At 40.3% G+C, this 19734-nt stretch overlaps 1 protein-coding gene and 1 pseudogene across 1 annotated transcript in view; both read left to right on the forward strand.

Annotated features, from left to right (window-relative positions):
• Positions 1-19734, forward strand: part of Ltn1 (listerin E3 ubiquitin protein ligase 1) — a 69612-nt gene that overhangs the window by 11383 nt on the left and 38495 nt on the right. Inside the window, exons 7-16 of the mRNA XM_041678556.1 lie at positions 4783-4956; positions 6097-6287; positions 7799-7934; positions 9553-10362; positions 10617-10658; positions 13631-13817; positions 14304-14540; positions 15898-16051; positions 17675-17819; positions 18834-19020. Of these exons, the coding sequence (XP_041534490.1) occupies positions 4783-4956; positions 6097-6287; positions 7799-7934; positions 9553-10362; positions 10617-10658; positions 13631-13817; positions 14304-14540; positions 15898-16051; positions 17675-17819; positions 18834-19020 (2263 nt within the window). The remainder of the gene's footprint in view (positions 1-4782; positions 4957-6096; positions 6288-7798; positions 7935-9552; positions 10363-10616; positions 10659-13630; positions 13818-14303; positions 14541-15897; positions 16052-17674; positions 17820-18833; positions 19021-19734) is intronic.
• Positions 847-1750, forward strand: LOC121465426 (annotated as a pseudogene).

The raw sequence follows: 19734 nt of genomic DNA on the forward strand, positions 1-19734 counted from the left end.
TGGTGTTTTGCCTGCCTGTCTGTGTGAGGGTGTCAGGTCCCCTAGGACTGGGGCTATAGACTATTTTGAGCCTCCGTGTGGATGCTAAGAATTGAACTCAGGTCCTCTGGAAGAGCACTGACTGCTCTTAACCACTGAGCCATCTCTCCCGCCACTCTTTATGTTTTCTTAACTGCAGTCTGAGATGTCCTGGTGTGGATTCTCTTCCATGCATTTATGTGTCCTGCTTTTGATTTACTGGGATTCTTGAATCTGTGTATTGGGGCATTTAATTGACTCCGGAATGCTCAGATATTGCCTCCAGATACTTCCTTTATTTCAGTCTTTCTTTCTTTGGTGTTGTAATTAATGCAAGATGAAACCGCTTGCATATTATCTTGTTTGTCTTATTTGTTTTTCACAGTTTTTGCTTTGTGTGCTGCTTGTGGATTCCTTTTATTCAGTCTTCCACTTCACTGATTGCGTTTAGTTTGCTTGTTTCAGCCTATCCATACTGTCCAAGCAAAATAGCGCAAGCTGGGTATTTCCCCCCCCCCCCCCCCATCTCATTGTCCTGAGCTCACTCCTTAGACCAGGCTGGCCTTGAACTCACAGAGATCTGCCGGCCTCTGCCTCCCAAGTGCATGCCGATTACAGGCATGCGCCACCACTGCTCAGCAAGCTGGGTAGTTTGTAAAAAGTAGAAATCTCATGGTTATAGAGTCTGGTAAAACTCGATGTAGGGGACATGCACATGCTGACTTCCGGTGCTGACAAGCGATGTAACGGAAGTGATGCCTGAGGCATGCGACATGCTGTCAGCTTATGGCATGTTGCCTGCTCTGTTGTGAGGATCGCGGAGCAGAGATGGAGAGCCATGAGATAATTGAATACTTTAAGTCTCAAATGAAAGATAATCCTAACATGGCCTTAGCGGTGGCTGCTCTTGAAGAGAGACAACGGAGAGACACTTGAGGGCGAATCTCACCAGTGCCATAGAAAGACTCCTTCATGGCCGTGTCCTCTGTTGGAGAGCTCTTCCTTTGCCTTGTCAGCCTCGGCTCCCTGGAGTACTGTGATTACTCCAAACGTGCAAAGATCATGATTGAGAGGGGAGCTTTTCCTCAGGAGAGTGTCCCTGTCAAGAAATAAAATTGCAGATCTGTGTCATACTTTCATCAAAGATTGGGGGGGGGCACAGAATTTTGACTCATGCCTAATCCAGAGTCATCCTGAGGGTCCCGGAAGAAGCCATGGCAGCCAAGAAGCTGTTCAGTGTGTCTATCATGGAGACTCAGCCTGATTTATCAGGGAAGAAAATGGCCAAAACCCTCTGCCGCCTCAATGTTCCTGTCACTGTGGTGCTGTATGCTGCTGTTGGCTATGTCATCGAGAAAGCAGATCTTCTCATAGTTGTTGCTGAAGGAGTGGTTGAGAACGGAGGAATTATTAACAAGATTGGAACCATCCAGATGGCCGTGTGTGCCAAAGCCCAAAATAAACCCTTTTATGTGGTTGCAGAAAGTTTCAAGTTTGTACGGCTCTCAACCAGCAAGATGTCCTAGACAAGTTTAAGTTCAAGACAGACACTCTGAAGTCTGTGTAGACTGGACAGGACCTCAAAGAGGAACACCCGTGGGTTGACTATACTTCTCCGTCCTTGATCACCCTGCTGTTTATGGACCTGGGTGTGGTGACTTTCAGATTTGTATGCAAAGGTTCACATCGGAAGTCCTGGAGAATCCTTTTAACTCAGCTCTCTTGTGTCTGAAACTTATTTGCAGTTCTAGAACCAAGCTGAAGCATCCTTCCGGTTTTCAGAAACTGACTGTTCCCAGAAGTCCAAGTTAGGTGACTGGCTGCAAACCCAAGGAAGGACAGCACACGAGTGGGGGCCTTCTCATACCACCATACTCCAGGCTGGTCTGAATCAGTGACTGCAGTGACAGCCACTGAGAATACATCATAGGGTGCCTTACACAAGGCAGGAAACACTGCGTCAAGCCAGACAGGAAAAACCAATGCAGGAGCCACCTTCATAGGATGCTGCTTACAGAGTGTCTGAACCTAACCTCTGCCTTCCTTTAGACATGGTTAGGTCCCAAACAGTTTGTGTAAGTTAAACGGGAACAAATCAGGATCTTTTCAAATAAATTATATGAAAAATTTTAAAAAACAGATGTAGGGCTAAAGATGGCTCAGTGGGAAGGAGCTTTTGCAGAGGATTTGAGTTCCGTTTCCAGCATCCATATAGTAGCATAGCGCCATGGGCAACTCATTTCTTGGGTATCTAACATCCTCTTACGGCCTGTCCCCTTAGCTTGGTGCCTTTGCAGGCATGAGTCATGGGCATGATACACATAAATGCAGGCAAAACACTCATATATGTAAATACAATAATTCTCAGATTTTTAAAAGACTAATGAATATGGCATAAGAACAGACAGAAGGACCAATGGAACTGAATAGAAGACCCGGATATCAATCCATACATCTTCGAACACCTGATCTTCGTCAAGGAAGCAAAAAAATATCAAATGGAAAAAAGAAAGCATATTTAACAAGTGGTGCTGGTATAACTGGATATCAACATGTAGAAGAATGAAAATAGACCCATATCTATCACCATGCGCAAAACTCAAGTCCAGATGGATCAAAGACTTCGACATAAAGCCAGCCACACTGAAACTTATAGAAGAGAAAGTGGGAAGTACACTTGAACGCATTGGCATAGGGAACCACTTTCTAAATATAACCCCAGCAGCACAGACACTAAGAGAAACAATTAAAAAAACGGGACCTCCTGAAACTGAAAAGCTTCTGTAAAGCAAAAAACACGTTCAACAAGACAAAACAACAGTCTACAGAATGAAAAAAGATCTTCACTAACCCTACATCAGACAGAGGTCTAATCTCCAAAATATACAAAGAACTCACGAAACTGGACACCAAAAGAACACATAATCTAATAAAAAAAATGTAGTACAGACCTAAACAGAGAACTCTCAACAGAGGAATCTAAAACGGCTGAAATACACTTAAGGAAATGTTCAGCATCCTTAGTCATCAGAGAAATGCAAATCAAAACAACTCATCTTACACCTGAAAGAATGGCCAAGATCAAAAACACTGATGACAACTTAAGCTGGAGAGGTTGTAGGGAAAAGGGAACACTCCTACATTGCTGGTGGGAATGCAAGCTGGTACAACCCCTTTGGATGTCAGTGTGGCAATTTCTCAGAAAATTAGGAAACAACCTTTCTCAAGACCCAGTAATACCACTTTTGGGTATATATCCAAAGGATGCTCAATCGTGCCACAGGACATGTGCTCAACTATGTTCATAGCAGCTTTGTTTGTCATAGCCAGAACCTGGAAACAACCTAAATGCCCCTCAACTGAAGAATGGGTAAGGAAAATGTGGTACATTTACACAATGGAGTACTACACAGCAGAAAAAAATAACGACATCTTGAATTTTACAGGAAAATGGATGGAGCTAGAAAACATTATTTTGAGTGAGGTAACCCAGACACAGAATTATCACATATACTCACTCATAGGTGGTTTTTAAACATAAAGCAAATAAAAAAAAAACAAAACATTCTACAAACCACAATCCCACAGAACTTAGACAACAACGAGGACACTAAAAGAGACTTACATAGATATAATCTACATAGGAAGTAGAAAAAGACAAGATCTCCTGAGTAAATTGGGAATATGGGGACCTTGGGAGAGGGTAGAAGGGAGGGGAGAGGATGGGAGGGGAGCAGAGAAAAATGTATAGCTCATTAAATATCAATAAAAAAATAAAAGGAAAAAAAAGGACTAAATATTCTAGCAGTTTAAAGGATATTTTTTTCAAAGATGGGTTTTTGTTTCAAAGATAGGTTCTTCTCAGAGCGTCTTTATATATGGAAGACATGGAAGGGCAGAAGGGTGAACCTGCTCCCTCAAGCCCTATTGTACATTATTGTCTCACTGGTTTTTTCTTTTGGTGTTTTTGTTGTTTTGTTTTGTGTTTATTTTTGTTTTTTTCAGACAACCTTACCATATAATTCTGGTTGTCCTGGAATTAGCTTTGTAGACCAGACTGACCTTGAACTCACAGAGATCCACCTGCCCCTGCTTTTTGAGTGCCAGGATTAAAGGCATTTGCCACAAGGCTGAGCTTTTTTTTGTTAATTATTAATTGCATTTATGAAGGTGATGTGCTCAAAACACTTCTACACAGCAGTGAGGTTTCAGCACATGAACTAAGTTTGTGGGCAAACAGTAGATGTAACACTGCCTTTGTGTTTTACATTGAAATTTAGATTAATAAATTTTGTTTTAGGAATTATGTATGCTTCTTTTTCAGATCTGTGGTCTGCTATCCGGAAAAAGTCTAGAACCCCTTTTTCTACATTTTCTTGAAAATTTAGTTTCTTCAGATAAGCACTGTTATGAAATTTGTGGCGAATTAATTTGACGGCTTTTATTGGTGTGCTTGCTTTTCTTTCTCTTCCTTGTGGCTAGTGTTGCCCATATTTTGTATTTGCTAAATGAGAGACCCCAGATAAAGAACTCTGCTATTAAATAGGTTTTGCGTGAAAAATTTTATTCTTTCTGTCTTTATTCTGCCTTGGTAATTCCAAGTGTCTTTTCAGATTGTTACTCTTTAAGAGTAATGGTTTTTACAGTGCCTTTAGTTATATGAACAGGAAAGTTGTGAGCTATCTTAACCTACTGTTACCACAGCTACTTGTATCAAACGTCAGTAGGCTTCAGCTTAATTCCACTTTCTGTTTCTTTTTTTAGATCCGCTCAGCATATTTCGAGTTAGTTTCTGCGTTGTGCCAACATGTTCCCCAGGTGATGAAGGAGGAAGCTTCCAAAGTGAGCCCTTCTGTCCTGCTTAGTATTGATGACAGTGACCCTGTGGTCTGCCCAGCTCTCTGGGAAGCTGTGCTCTACACACTGACAACTATTGAGGTATGTAGCGAGGCACATTTAGCTTGTTGGGGACCGTTTGCCTTTCATTTGTGTTTTACATCCCAAATCCCATATGAGAGAGCTCTTTAGATTGTACTATCTAAAACTCATTGGAAAAATGCTAAACGAATTTGATAATATTTAAATGGCATAAATGTTAACATTTCCTTCCCTATTCCTTTTTTCCCTTCCTTGCCTCTCCTTCCTCCCCAACCTCCCCCACCCCTTTTTTTGAGAGGGAGTTTTTGTGTATCTTTTCCCTGACTGTCCTTGAACTCACACTGTCCTTGAACTCTTCTGCCTCTTCTTCCTGAGTGTGAGTGTTGGGATTAAAGGCGTGCACCACCATGTCTGGCTTTTTCGTTACATTTTTTGAAACATTTCCTTTCTCACATGACCAGTTTTAAATCTTTCCAGGAAGCACAGCAGTGTTGTATGGCTGTCACACATGACTTGAGTCTTTGATCACAGAGGTTTTACTTCATAAGTTAGTAATTTTACAATTCAGTTTTAATACTGCAGAAGTGTTTCTGTGTAAGGTCCACTTGCTCAGTGATTGTACCGCTGGAACTTTCACCGGGAGGATTTATGAACCAGAAATATGTTCTTTTTTTTTTTTTAAAGAAAACAAACAGCTTTTATAAAAGTATTTTTAAATAATCTTCCTGTTAGTATAACAAATACATGATTATTAAATGTAACACATTTAATTTTTCAGATTTTTATTGTAATTGTGCTGAGAGATTTTAATGCTTTGCTAGTTAAAAATTTTATTTTTAAATTAAAAAAATTGTTTTGGGTGCAGCGTGTCCTTCCATCACCCTGGCTGGCTTTGAACTCAGGTGTAGACCAGGCTGGCCTTGAACTCAGACCTACTTGCTTCTGCTCCCAGGGCGCTGGAGTTAAAGATGTATCCTCCTATACCTGGACTTATTTTTAGTTTTTATTTATTTTCTTTGAAGGAAGGGTCTTGCTATATAACAGAATGAAGCTAGATGTGCAGCTGCATAGCATCCCACCTGCTGTGCATACAGGTGCACCCTACCGTTCCCAGCTTGACTTTCTTTTCTCAGATCTGTTTTCTCTTAGTTGAGAAATATAATTTCTAATTACTATTGTAATTTTTTTTTTTTGGGTTAGGATTGTTGGATTCATGTAAATGCAAAAAAGAGTGTATTTCCCAAGCTGACAGCTGTGGTTCGTGAAGGTGGCCGGGGTCTTGCTACTGTCATACACCCTTATCTCTTACCATTCATCAGCAGACTCCCTCAGTCCATTACGGAGCCAAAGCTGCAGTTCTTCAAAAATTTTCTCACCTCTCTAATTACCGGGTAAGCAATTAACAATTTTTAACTTAAAAAAATAACATTTACTTCCTTATTGTGTGTATGTGTTCATGTGTGCGCATGTGTGAGGTTCAGAAGGCAGGCTTCAGGACTCTCTTCTGTTTCCCGTCATGTAGGTCCTAGGGATTGACTCCAGCAGTCAGGTTCAGTGACAAGTGCTGCTGCCACTGACAAGTCTTCCTGGCCTCAATTCTGTCAAGAAATCTTTCTTGTTTTCATCTTCATAGATTTCCTTCTTATTTGAATTTTACCATTTTTTTTCTTTCTTCTGTTTGTTGACCGTTTAAAGCTTTCAGAGCAATAGAAGTGATGGAGCAGGATAGAGTATCGCCACTGCCCAGGCTGGGCCAGGCGCAGAAGAGCCTCAGCCTCAGCTTTAGCCTCCTAGATGGTGAGGATTAGAGGACATGGAATTGCAACTAACTCACGTCTTTGAAAATGGTCAGAGCTTCTATAAAAGGATAAATGCAGTTAAGATAGAAACAGATCATATTCTAAATGAGTCATGATATTATTGACAAATACAGATGCTCAGATTCAGAAAATGAGCTGGTGAAGTTTTTAAATGTTCCCTACAATCAAATGTTAGAGTTGTTTAGGACTTAGGATCTGGCTCACCTGTCTGGTAGCATGTGCTAACTCTCAGGTGCTACGCCCAACCACCAAAAATGTTTCTTCTGTTTAACACTTGAAAAAGTTCACCTAGGTCTCAACAGTGGTGGCACATACCTTTAATCCTAGCACTCAGGAGGCAGAGGCAGGTGGATCTCAGTGAGTTCGAGCTCAGCATGGTAGAAAGAGAGTTCCAGGACAGCCAAGGCTACACAGAGAAACCTTGTGTCTCAAAAGATCCAAAAAAAAAAAAAAAAATTATCTTGGACTGGAGAAATGGCTTAGTGGTGAAGAGAGAGCACTGGCAGCTCATACCTCTCTGTAACTACAGTTCCAGGGCTTCTGACAGCCACACACATACATACGTGCAGGCAAAACGTGAATGAACATAGAATAAAATAAATTATAAAAAAGAAAAATTGAAAAAGTTTACCTCATTTGTTGAATTTAATAAAATGCATACATCTTAAATATTATAATCTCTGGTTATATCTCATCTTTCATACTTACAGATGGATTGACACCTAAGCAGGAACTTAATTTTGAAAATAAGTTTTTTTCTTTTTATAATTTTTAACATTTACATTCTCATCTGTTGTATATTTTGGTTGCTCTTAGTTCTTAAGTGTTCCTCCATCCCCACAGTTTCTCTGTATCCCCACCTGCCCTGGAACGTGCTGGGTAGGCCAGGCTGACCTTGAACTCACAAGAGAGCCACCTCCTGACTGCTGGGATTAAAGGCGTGCCCTGTCGTGCCTGGTTAGTTCTTTTAAGATTTGGTTTTAAACTCCTTCTTTAGTATGATACTCTTTTAATGTCTTTAGTGATCCTGAGCTTTTATTTTCTTTTTCTTGGAAGAATAATTCTCAGTTATTATTTCTTAGGCTGTCAACAGAGAGAACCAAAACAAGCTTTTCCGAGTCCTCAGCCGTCATCTCTGCGTTCTTTGAATGCTTACGGTTTATAATGCAGCAGAATTTAGGCGAGGAGGAGATGGAACAGATGCTTGTCAATGAGCAGGTACGTGTGCAAGTCACCGTGCTCAAGCTCACTGTGCCTGTTTACATTGTTGGTAGTCAGCCTTCACGTAAGGATTTCACTTTCATAATTTACAAATTGAATGGTGTAGTTCTGACTGGGTAAGTGAAAATTTCATATTGTCAGTTGCTAGTATAATATCCACAGACTAATTTACCATATCCATTGTCTAGATTTAAATCCCTGACTGCTTTAGAGGGAGACAGTGCAAAACAGATTTTGGATGGTGCTCTTGGTGATGTTTAGTGTAGGTTTTACTTATTCAGTAACAATTTTGTTATTTCTAAAATGCTCAGGTGCACTTACCCCTTTATAAACGGTTGTATTTGACTGTGAGATTCAGGGTAAAGAACAGGTTCTGTAATTGTAGATGCCTGAATGTTTGTTAATATCTTAGGTACTGTCTCTTTTTAGAAGACGTATGTTCTGTGTCTCTGTATGTGTGAGTGTAGGTACCTTCCAAGGCTATGGAGATTTCAAATCCACTAGAGCCAGAGTTAGGGTTGGTTGTGAGCCACCTGTTAGGGGTCCTGGGAACCGAACTCCAGTCATCCACAAAAGCAGTACATGCTTCTAACTACTGAGCCATCTCTCCAGTCCCATTGTCATCATCTCTTACCTTTCTTTCTTTTGCTTTTTTGAGACGGGTTTTTCTATGTAGCCTTGGCTATCCTAGAACTTACTCTGTAGATCAGGTTAGCCTCAAACTTAGAGATCCACCTGCCTCCATTTCTTAGCTTTATAATTCTGGAAAGGGGTTCTGAATTTTTCATATTTAAATGCCCTAATTATCTTTCAAATGACTTATACCCTATTTTATTTATTTATTCATCTATTTTATTTATTTATGTATTTATCTGTCCACCCATTTATTTATCTATTTATTTACCTGTTTATTTATTTTTTAGGCAAGGTCTTATGTAGTCCAGTCTGGGCATCAGCTTCCTATGTAGCCAAGGTTGACTCTGGACTCCTGATTCTTGTGCTTCCACTTCCCAAGGGCTAGAATTATAGGCATGTACCAGCTGGCAGGCTTCTTGCAGTCTTAGATGTTTCTTGTATCTTTTAATTATGTGGGAAAAATGCAAAGCTGAGTTCAGAAAACATAAAACTGGATTATGAATTATGGTTGATTACATTGCAAAATTAATTGTGGTACAATAGAGTGAAATTGTCAAACTTTTTGAATGACTGAAAAATATTTGAGTTAAATTTTTTCAGATATCTGAGGGGAAAAACAGTCATTTACCAAATAGGTATGTGTGTGTGTGTGTGTTTAGTGTATGGGTATTTGAGTTTAGTGCGTGAGTAAATGATTTCTCAGGGACCACTCTTGTTGCCTTTTGAAGCAGGTTTTGAGATGCACAATCGGATGGACTGTCCGGCCTTTAACCTCAGGCGTCTACCTGACTTTTTAAATTTAGATTTTTTTTCTCTAATACAGATTTTAGGGATTGTAGGACGTCCTCATGCTTGTATGACAAGCACTTTAGCAATTGAGCTGTTTCCCTGGCCTTCCAATAGGAGGCTTTATTGTGTTTTAACATTGTTTAAGCTCTCTTGGAAACTGAAGTTTTACATTTTTTACCTTCTTTTTTAGTTGATCCCATTTATTGATACCGTTCTCAAAGATCCAGGATTGCAACATGTGCCTCTATTTAACCATTTAGCGGAAACACTAAGTTCTTGGGAAGCCAAAGCCAATGCAGAAAAAGATGCTGAAACTGTTTACAATTTGGAGAATGTTCTGCTAAATTTCTGGGAAAGACTGTCAGAGATCTGTGTTGAGAAAATCAGTGAGCCGGAAGCAGATGTGAAGTCTGTATTGAGTGTGTCTAACCTAGTAGGGGTACTTCAGAAGCCAAAGAGTTCGTTGAAGTCAAGTAGAAAGAAAAATGGTAAGATCAGGTTTGCCAGCGAGGCATCTGAAGCTAAGAAGGAGGATGAGAAGTGCGCATCTTCAGAAGGAGAGAATGGCGAAGGCTCTGAAGGAGCTACGGAGTCTTCTCTCCTTCAGAGTTCCTTAGACCTTGTGTCTCCCTTAAGGAAAAAGCCCCTGGAAGACTTAGTCTGCAAACTTGCAGAGGTGAGCATTAACTTTGTCAACCAGCAGAAGTCAGAGCAGCACCTGCAGTTTCTCTCCACGCTGCTGGACTCCTTCTCCTCAGGCCAAGTATTTAATGTCCTCCTTGGTGACGAACAGAAGAACATCGTCAAAGCCAAACCTCTGGAGGTACGCAGACTCGCTCAAGAAAACCCTGCAGTGCAGTTCTTGTATCATAAACTGGTAGGCTGGCTAAACAACAGCCAGAAGAAGGACGGGGGCTTTCTGGTGGACATCTTGTACAGCGCCCTCCGATGCTGCACCAGTGACATTGAAAGGAAAGACGTCTTGGATGATCTAACCAAGGTATCACTGTCACATGCCTTTTGTGAATGTTTTTACGATACATGATAGGAATGAGCCTGCGTGGGTGCCATTTCCGGATTGCTTACTTGACTCTGCATGTCACATTAAAGACAAGCAATGTGCTCTGTACCATTTGGGGAAGTACTGGGCCGGACTGCCTGGTGTTGTCCTTTTGTTGTGGATGTGGGGAAGCTTCAGTTGTTAAAGCTTTCCCGTTTGTCCTGTAACTTTCTGTTTTTTTTTTTTTTTTTCAGGAGGACCTGAGTTGGAGTTCTCTTCTTCAAGTCATTGAAAAGGTATTTTAAGCCCCTCCCCCTTTCTTTCTTTTTCTGTTTTTGTGTGTGGTATAAGCAAGTTAAAACCACAGTCCTGTTCTCACACTGTAGTCAAGTGTCTTATAGAGCACATCCTTACTGTTGTAAGTTATGGCAAGGTGGCTCTGAGGAACCTGGTTTGTTTCTTAGCAGCTGATAGAACCTTGCAGATCATTGTCTAGTTGAGGCTCCAGGTTTCCGCCCTTTGTGTTCTGTAGAAGTGAATGCATGGTGCTAGCTCTGACTAGAACATGTCTGGAGCCTCTTTCCCTGTCTGGAGAACCATTGGGGAGGTGAGGGTGTTTCAGCATTGTACAGTTTGCCATTTGATTAAACAAGAAAACTGGTAATAAAAGTAATGAGAAGAAATCAAAGGATGCAGTCTAGACATTTTAAAACGGCTTTAGTCTTCTTTCCTGATGATGGTTTAAATGACATAACGAAATTTTCAACTGTGGGTGCTTATAATTAGCTATTTAAGAGACCTTCACAGCATGTTGACTCATTTTTCTATTTTATACGCATTTATGTTTTTCTACTTAAAATAGTAAAAAATACAAAACATAATTAGCTATCCTAATAATTTTTTTCTCTTTTCTTTTTTCTTTGGTGGGGATTAAACCCAAAGCTTCCCACATGCTAAGCAAGCACTCTGTCATTGAGCTTGCTTCAGTCCTAATTTCCCTGAACTTTATTTTGTGAAACTACATTGTAGTTGTTAGTGTGGCTCAGAGTTAGAACACTTGCCAAGTTTGTTTGTGGCCTTAAGCTTGATTCTTAGCTTCACAAAAAAGAAAATATTAAATAGACAAAAGCCCTTTCAATTGTGTTCACTTCACAGTGATTCCCAGTTCCACCAGTTTATGTTTGACAAAATAGAAGTTTACGAGAATTACAGTAACAGTTATTTTCTACTGTTAGTGAGACGTGTGACTTACCAAGCGCACCATTCACACTTGTTTATTTGGTAGCCTGTAAGCAAGCTGCTGAAAGGCCAAATGAGCTGCTGATAAGCCTTGACTCAATAGGGAGAGCCAGTAATTTTATAAAAGTAAACGGATACAGGCTCAGTGGGTAAATGTGTTTGCAGAGCCTCATGGCCTGGGTTTGATCTCAGGGACCCGCATGGTAGAAGGGAAGAACCAGTTCTTGCAGTTTGTTCTCTGATCTCCACACTTTGTTATAGGCTGTGTGCCCACACACATACAGTAAGTAAACATGTCTGTCTGTCTGTCTCACATACATACACCCCACAAACGTAATTTTTATAAACTAAGAAAAGAAAGAGTAAATGTGTGTCCATCCATTTGACTCCAGCTATATCTGCCAGGTCAGCAGGCGCTTGTCCCGGTTTAGAAGACCATCTTCCTGTGCAGTGTTTGTGAGGTCCCGGTTCCCTGGGTGTCCTGGCTTCTCACAGCTGCACAGTCTTTCTGACCCCTAACCTCATGTCTTGGTAACTTGAGAGACATCTTATTCAGAAGATTCTCTGCCAAGACAGAAACATAGAGTTTACAAATTAGGAAGTAGGCCCTGGTTGGTTGAAAGATTTGTCAAAGATTATAAGGCTAGTTTAATGATAAAGCTTAGATTGAATTGTAAGCGCTTATTATCTATATTTTTTTTAACATAAGAGATAAGCAGTTTTTAGTCACTACCCAATGTGCACTTGGGTTTTCTTTTTTTTCCAGATTGCTTTGAAATGAACCAAGTTGCAAATTCCTTTCTTCTCAGCCTTTAAAGCAAAAGAAGCTCTGGGAACATGGATCAGCATGGTTTTGGGGGTGGATTTACAAGTTTTTTCTCTCTCACTTCTCCACTCAATGGAATTAAAAAGTTACCAGTATATACTTGGCCCTATGCTCTCTGTTTCAGAAACTCTGGGGAAATAATTTACCCCATTGTTAATATTGAATTGATTGTTATTATTTTTTTACCTTTAGAAAGATTAATGAACAAAAGTGTACAGTTATGAGGCTATTTATAGATCTATCTTCAGAGTTCATTCATTGTTCATTGAACATATTTCAGGGTTGGTAGCAGGTATCAAAGGAGTTTAAAACTGTCTCTGGGGCTGGAGAGATGGCTCAGAGGTTAAGAGCACAGGCTATTCTTCCAGAGGTCCTGAGTTCAATTCCCAGCAACCATATGGTGACTCACAACCATCTGTAATGAGATCTGGTGCCCTCTTCTGACCTGCAGGCATACATGCAGACAGAACACTGTATACATAATAAATAAAGATTTAAAAGTCTGACAAGGACTCATTGGAAAGACAAGACACACAGACACGAAACGTTTATTATATAAAACTTTCCAGTAAGTGCTTTATAGAAAGTCAGAAGTAAGGATCTGGAAAGATGGCTTAGTGGCTAAGAGCAATGACTGCTCTTCCAGAGGACACAGGTTCAGTTCCCAGCACCCACATGGTGGCTCAGAACTCCTATAAATCCAGTTCTAGGGTAACTGGTATCCTCTTAAAAAGAAAAGATCTTAGTTGGGCAATGGTAGCACATACCTTTAATCCCAACACTTGGAGGCAGAAGAAGGTGCATCTCAGGGAGTTCGAGGCCAGCCTGGTCTACAGAGTGAGTTCCAGTACAGCCAGGGCTGTTATACAGAGAAACCCTGTCTTAAAAAAAAGTCAGAAGTAGTCATCTTCGTGGTCTAGATTGGATGGGGAGATTTTGAAAAACAAGTGGGCTTTGTACTGATTTTCAAATAATCATTTGATGTGTGGTTGGAGGATAACATCACAAAGCATGGGAATGATTATTGCTGGCTTACTGGATGGGGGTGGGACAGAGAAGACAGTAGCCTTCCCAGAACTTGGGAAGGAGGAAGAATAGAGAGGAGAGTTGGGATCACATGATGGAGGGAGCCAGTAGGAGCCACATAGTAATCTGGATGCACCTTTTGATCTTGCTACTAATCTTTAATTTTATGTTTTTTAGGCATGTTCTAGTTCAGATAAACATGCTTTAGTAACTCCTTGGCTAAAAGGCAGTATTCTTGGAGAGAAACTGGTTGCCTTGGCAGACTGTCTCTGTGGTCAGGATTTGAAGCCCTCATCTTCAGAACCCCACTCCTCAGAACAGTGGAATCTGCTAAGACTAGCATTGTCACAGCATCTTAAAAACGGTAGGGACACGCTTCTGTTTTATAGCAGGGTTGATAATTCTTTCTGTCTCCTGGGGGTTCCATGCTTTTAACTTGAATACTGTTGGTTAGGAGCTGTTTTCTCAAATACACTTGTTATAAATACTGTGTTCACTACATGGTATGACTTGAGTGATATGTTATAATATATATATATATATATATATATGATATCTGTTAATAATTTTGATTTAAAGTTCTTTGAATATAACATAGCTGGTCACTCTTGAATTTTGTAGACTGTTGTTGGGTTTTATTTTTAAATTGCTTTTTAAAACTTGAGGATTTTTAGGTGTTAGAGGGCAGATTGACTTTTTAAATGCTTTTTGGCTTTTAATATGTACATACATGGCTTTAAAAAACAAACATAAAACATGAGAAATAGCTACATGATTGCTAGTCCAGGGTAAGATATTTCAAAATGCGCTGTTATTTATATTTGTCTATTTGGATTTTTTTCCCCTGTAGATTACTTGATTGGAGAAGTATATGTTGGAAGAATTATTGTTAAACTTCATGAAACTTTATCCAAAACAAAGGACTTATCAGAAGCTGAAAATAGTGACTCTTTGATGTCTTTTGTCTGTGATGTGGCCTATAGCTATTTCAGCTCAACAGGAGGCTTGCTAATGCCATCATCTGAAGATCTGTTATTAACTCTCTTTCAGCTGTGCGCTCAGAGCAAAGAACGAACACACTTGCCAGGTAATAGCCTACTGCTCAAATGTTTTGTTGGGAATCTCCGGCTCTGACCTGCATAGTGAGTGTAAGTGCCCAGGCCTTTATTAATTGACTCGTAATGTGGTTGTTAGTTTTAAGAATTTTGGGAAAATACCACTGTCATGTTTTTGTTCTAAAACCAGGCTAAAAATAAACATACAGATGACGTTTCTAAAGTGTGTGATTGATATTAAGGAAACAGTATGAAAGGGCCGTACTGGATGACTTAGAATCTTAGCCTCTTCACTCAGTAGCACTAACAGGGTGCTTCATTTTCTTTAAAATTACATTCCTTTACTTTGTGTGTGTATGAAGGTATGTGAGGGCATTTGTGGCTCCTGAGAGTGTGCTGCTGTGTATGTGTGGAAGTCAGAGGACAGACAGCTTGTAGAAATTGGTTCTCTTCTACTGCATGACTATCATGGGTAGAATTCAGGTACTTAGACTTAAGGCCAGTACCTCTGTTTGCTGAAGACATATTACCAGCCTGGTGCCCCTCCCCCCTTCTTATTTTCCTTCTTTCCCTCTGTCCCTCCCTCCCTTTCTTCCTCCCTTTCCTCTCTTTCTTCTCCTCTTTCTTTTCCTGAGACAGAGTTTCAGTATATTGCTCTGTGTATAGACCAAACTGGCTTTGAACTCAGAGAGCCCATCTCTGCCTCTCCAGTGCTGGGATTAAAGGTATGCACACCATGCCTGCCTCACCTAATCTGTTGATGGCTCAATTTCCTTATTTAGGAAGGGATAATCATATGCATCTTTTTTTATTATAGTAAAAATCATTGTGTCTTGCTGTATAAAGAATGAAATTGAGAATGCTTTATAAGGACTAAGTTTATCTAGGAAAGGGACATAAAAAATATTGATGAGGCTGGGCATGGTGATGCATGCCTTAATCCCAGCACTAGGGAGCCTAAGACAGGAAGGTCTCTATGAGTTTGAGGTCAACCTGGTTCACGTAGCTAGCTCTAGGCTAGAACAATAAATAAAAAATACTATTAACACATAGCTTTCTTCCTCTAATCCTTCTTTAATACTTAGATTTTTTTTTGGTTGTTGTTGGAAAAGATAACTTGTAATTGCACTCCTCACAGGACAGCTCCTGTTGATAAAGAAGCTCAGGATAGGGAAAACAGCTGTCCCATCATATTATATTATTATGGTAAAGCTAGCTTGTATTGTGTGAATATGACAGTTACTTTTGGTAAAGAGAGTTTAATTTTGTATTTTGTTTTAAAATAACATTTTAAGATCTCAGATCTGCAGCAAATTTGTTTTGAGATGTTTTATACTGATTAGTTCATTCAGTGAAATTACAAATTATTGCTAATTCTTTGATTTTTAGATTTTCTGATCTGTAAACTGAAAAATACTTTGCTCTCTGGCATAAATCTATTGGTCCATCAAACTGCAAGCGCACATGAGCAGAGTGCTTTCCTCCGTTTGTCTGTGCTGTGGCTGAAGGACCAGGTTCAGTCTTCAGCTTTGGATAACACGAGGTAACCTTTTTGTATATCTTTATGTAAGATCTCACTCTGCTGTGTTAGTTCACGCCCATCTGTAACTCCTAGCACTCAGAGGATCATAGCTCTGAGGCCATTCTGGACTCTATGGTGAGAACCTGGTCTTATAAAGAAAAATGTTTGTATTGGTGTGAATTCCAGTCTTTTTTTTTTTTTTTTCTTATAAGGAGAACATTTAATTGAGAGGGCTCACTTACAATTTCAGAGAGTGCATTATCAAGTGGTGTGCTGGCAGATGTGGCACTGGAGGCAACGGGAAGTTGACTGATACCCTGGGCGGGATCCTGAGCATAAGAAACCTCAAAGCCCACTCCCACAGTGACACATTTCTGCTAGCTAGGTTGTTCCCACTCAGACCAAGTCATACCTCCTAATAGTGCCAGTTCCTATGAGATTATGGGGGCCAATTACATTCAAACTACCACAGAGTGTGTGTGTGTGTGTGTGTGTGTGTGTGTGTGTGTGTTTGTGTAAATACATGGAAGTACATGTTCCACAATGCACTTGTTTTTTTTTTTGACTGAAGTAACTCTAACCTTCTTAAATACGTTTTCAATAATAGCAAATAGATCAAACAGTTCATAGAAACATAGAACTTTCCAAAACTAGACAGTCCATATTTTTCAAAAAATATTTTGTCTTAACACTATTCAACTGTCTATTGAAAATTCTTCTGCTGAACAAGCGTTAGTCAGTGGCATGGTTGTGGTATTACTCTCTATTAAAGATTTTGGATTGTTAACTGTGATCTTTTATGGCTACCCATACATTCTAATTGTCCTTGGTTGTTCATTTTTAAGATTCTGGTTTATAAGGATATTTTATATAGCTGTTCATATAATGAACTTGAAATACTGCATATTGTATCTTTGGGGTTGGTTCAAATGTTTTTATCATTCAGTAACATAGTTGTATTTCAAATATTCCATATCTAAAAATGGTCATCCACCACATCCTGAGGTAGAAGCATCGCTCAGTTTCACATTACGGAAGTTTGATTATACCCCTAGTTTTGATTGTGTGTGTCTTAAGTGTTGTGAGGGGTAGGAAGGACCACTTTCTCTTTCCCGTCTCTGCTTGATGGAGGAAGGTCATTGGCTAATAAAGGCACTGCCCTGGCCCATTTTATTGGTTAGAGGATAGGTGGGAGGAGTAAACAGAACAAAATGCTGGGAGGAAGAGGAAGTGAGCTCAGAGACTCGAAAGCTCTCCTCTGAGGAGCAGACGCCTGAGAGCGACGCCATGCCCCGTTCCCGGGATGAAGCTCCGACCCAGGATGGACATAGGCTAGAATCTTCCTGGTAAGCGCACCTTGGGGTGCCATACACAGATGATTAGAGATGGGCTAAATTAATATGTGAGAATTAGCCTAGAAGAGAATGGGCCAAGCAGTGCTTAAAAGAATACAGTGTCTGTGTAATTATTTTGGGGCATAAGCTAGCCAGGCAGGTGGCTGGGGGTGCTGAGAACGCAGCCCCACCGCCCTTATTACTTCATCTGCTCAGGTCTGCTGTGCCTCTGATCAGATGTCTTTAATGTGTGCTAGATTGGTGAACCTAGCTGTCCCATAACTGCAGCAGTTCTCTGCATTGTTCCTAGTCTTCAGGTCCTCTTGGCTGCTGTTGGTGACCTGCTGAATACTCTTCTAGCGAGCAGGGATACTTCTCTTCTTGGAGTCTATATTGGAGGTGTAATGCCCAGTGACAGTGAGTGGGAGAAGATGAGGCGGTCTCTTCCTAGTCAGGTATGTTTAACATGCAGAGTGCCATCTTATTCTGAAGTTTCTATTTCATGCATGATTCAGTATTTTTATCCTGGAGGAGAAAAAACAGTTTAAAGTCGTCTATTGTTGGACCAACCACGGCAACTCTTATAAGGAAAACATTTAATTGAGGGGCTCACTTAGAGTTCAGAGGTTCAGTCCATTATTATGATAGTGGGGAGCATGGCAGCCTGCAGGCAGATGTGGTGCTGGAGTAGTACCTCAGAGTCCTACATCTTACAGGCAACAGGAAGTCGACTGAGACACTGGGCAGTATCCTGAGCATAGAAAACCTCAAACTCTGCTTCTTCAGTGGCACACTTCCTCCAACAAGGACGTACCCACTCCAACAAAGCTACACCTTGTTCCAACACCTCCTAATAATGCCACTCCATATGTGATTATGGGGACCAGTTATATTCAAACTACCACAAAAGCCTGCCTGCCTGCCTTCCTTCCTTCCTTCCTTCCTTCCTTCCTTCCTGCCTGCCTTCCTTCCTTCCTTCCTTCCTTCCTTTCTTTTTCTTGTTTTTCTTTTTGTTTTTCAAGACATTCTTTCTCTGTAGACTGTCCTGGAACTCACTCTGTAGATAGACTAGGCCAGCCTCAAACTCACAGAGATCCTCCTGCCTCTGCTTCTGCCTCTCAAGTGCTGGGATTAAAGGTGTGTGCCACCACCGCCTGGCTTAAAAGCATTTCCTGCATCACTCTATGTTATTAATGCAAGTATATCATTTGACAGTGGTATAGCCTCGTGTAAAGAGGAATATGGTCTGGTTCTGTCTTAGGGGGATCTTAAAAGTGCATGTTGATGACTGCTCTGATAAAAATTAAACTTCTGAACTACTGAGGATTTACATAAACTACATATTCTAATTGTCTCACTTAAACAAGAAGAATTGGATGAATACATGAGTAAAAATTGGAAATCTGTAAATAATAATTAATTTAGATATGTAATGAATTTGCATATAATTTAGTGTGTTCTGTTTGCAGTGGCTACACAGACCTCTTTTAGAGGGGAGATTGAGTTTAAATTATGAATGCTTCAAGACTGACTTTAAGGAACAGGATACACAGACTCTTCCCAGTCATCTGTGCACGTCATCACTATTGAGCAAAATGATCTTGATTGCTCGGAAAAAGAAAATAGTCCTAGAAAACAATGTCCTTGAGAAAATAAGTGAGTATGTATGAAGATTCAGATAGATAAATAATGTATAAATAAACAGAACTTACAATTTTCTTTAGGCTTGCTATAATGTTAGCCATCCAGCATAATTGGGTGTACAATCAGTTATTTCTTCAAGCTGGCATAACATCAGAGTAAGAAGATCCTATGACGCATGCCCTGAAGAAAGCAGGTGTGATGCTGAGTCTTCTCCCAGGATTCTGAAAGTTCTTGTGGGTCTTGAACATACATACGTTTATACACAGGGCTCTAATTATTTGCCCGGCAGATAGAGGCTCAAATGTTGAATCTCAAGAAGATTTAGAACCCCAGCAAATTTCCCCATTCATAGTATTGTAGGTCTATCCTGTACACAATAGTATTCAAGGTGGAAAATTTGCATACATGGGAGGGGCTCTTGCTCTGTGGAAGGTGAAACTTTATTTGGCTATTGAGTGTCACATTTAGTTAACATTTCTCAGAGTCTGTCCAAATGTGAGACTAGAAATGATGATTTATTCTTGTTGGGTTACCAGTTTTTAAGTTGTATTATTTTAATTTATGTATGTGTACATGCCACTGTTCCTGGAAGCCAGAAGGCCACTTCAGAGCACCATCAAAGCCAGTGTTACAGAGAGTTCTGAGTGTACTATCATGGGTGCTGGGAACTGAACACAGTCTTCAGGAAGGGCAGCAACTGCTTTTAACCAGTGAGCCACACCTCTA

Source organism: Microtus oregoni, unplaced genomic scaffold (genome assembly GCF_018167655.1).
Source record: "Microtus oregoni isolate MIOR12 unplaced genomic scaffold, Mior012 000030F_ref0000283, whole genome shotgun sequence".
In the NCBI taxonomy this organism is placed as follows: domain Eukaryota; kingdom Metazoa; phylum Chordata; class Mammalia; order Rodentia; family Cricetidae; genus Microtus; species Microtus oregoni.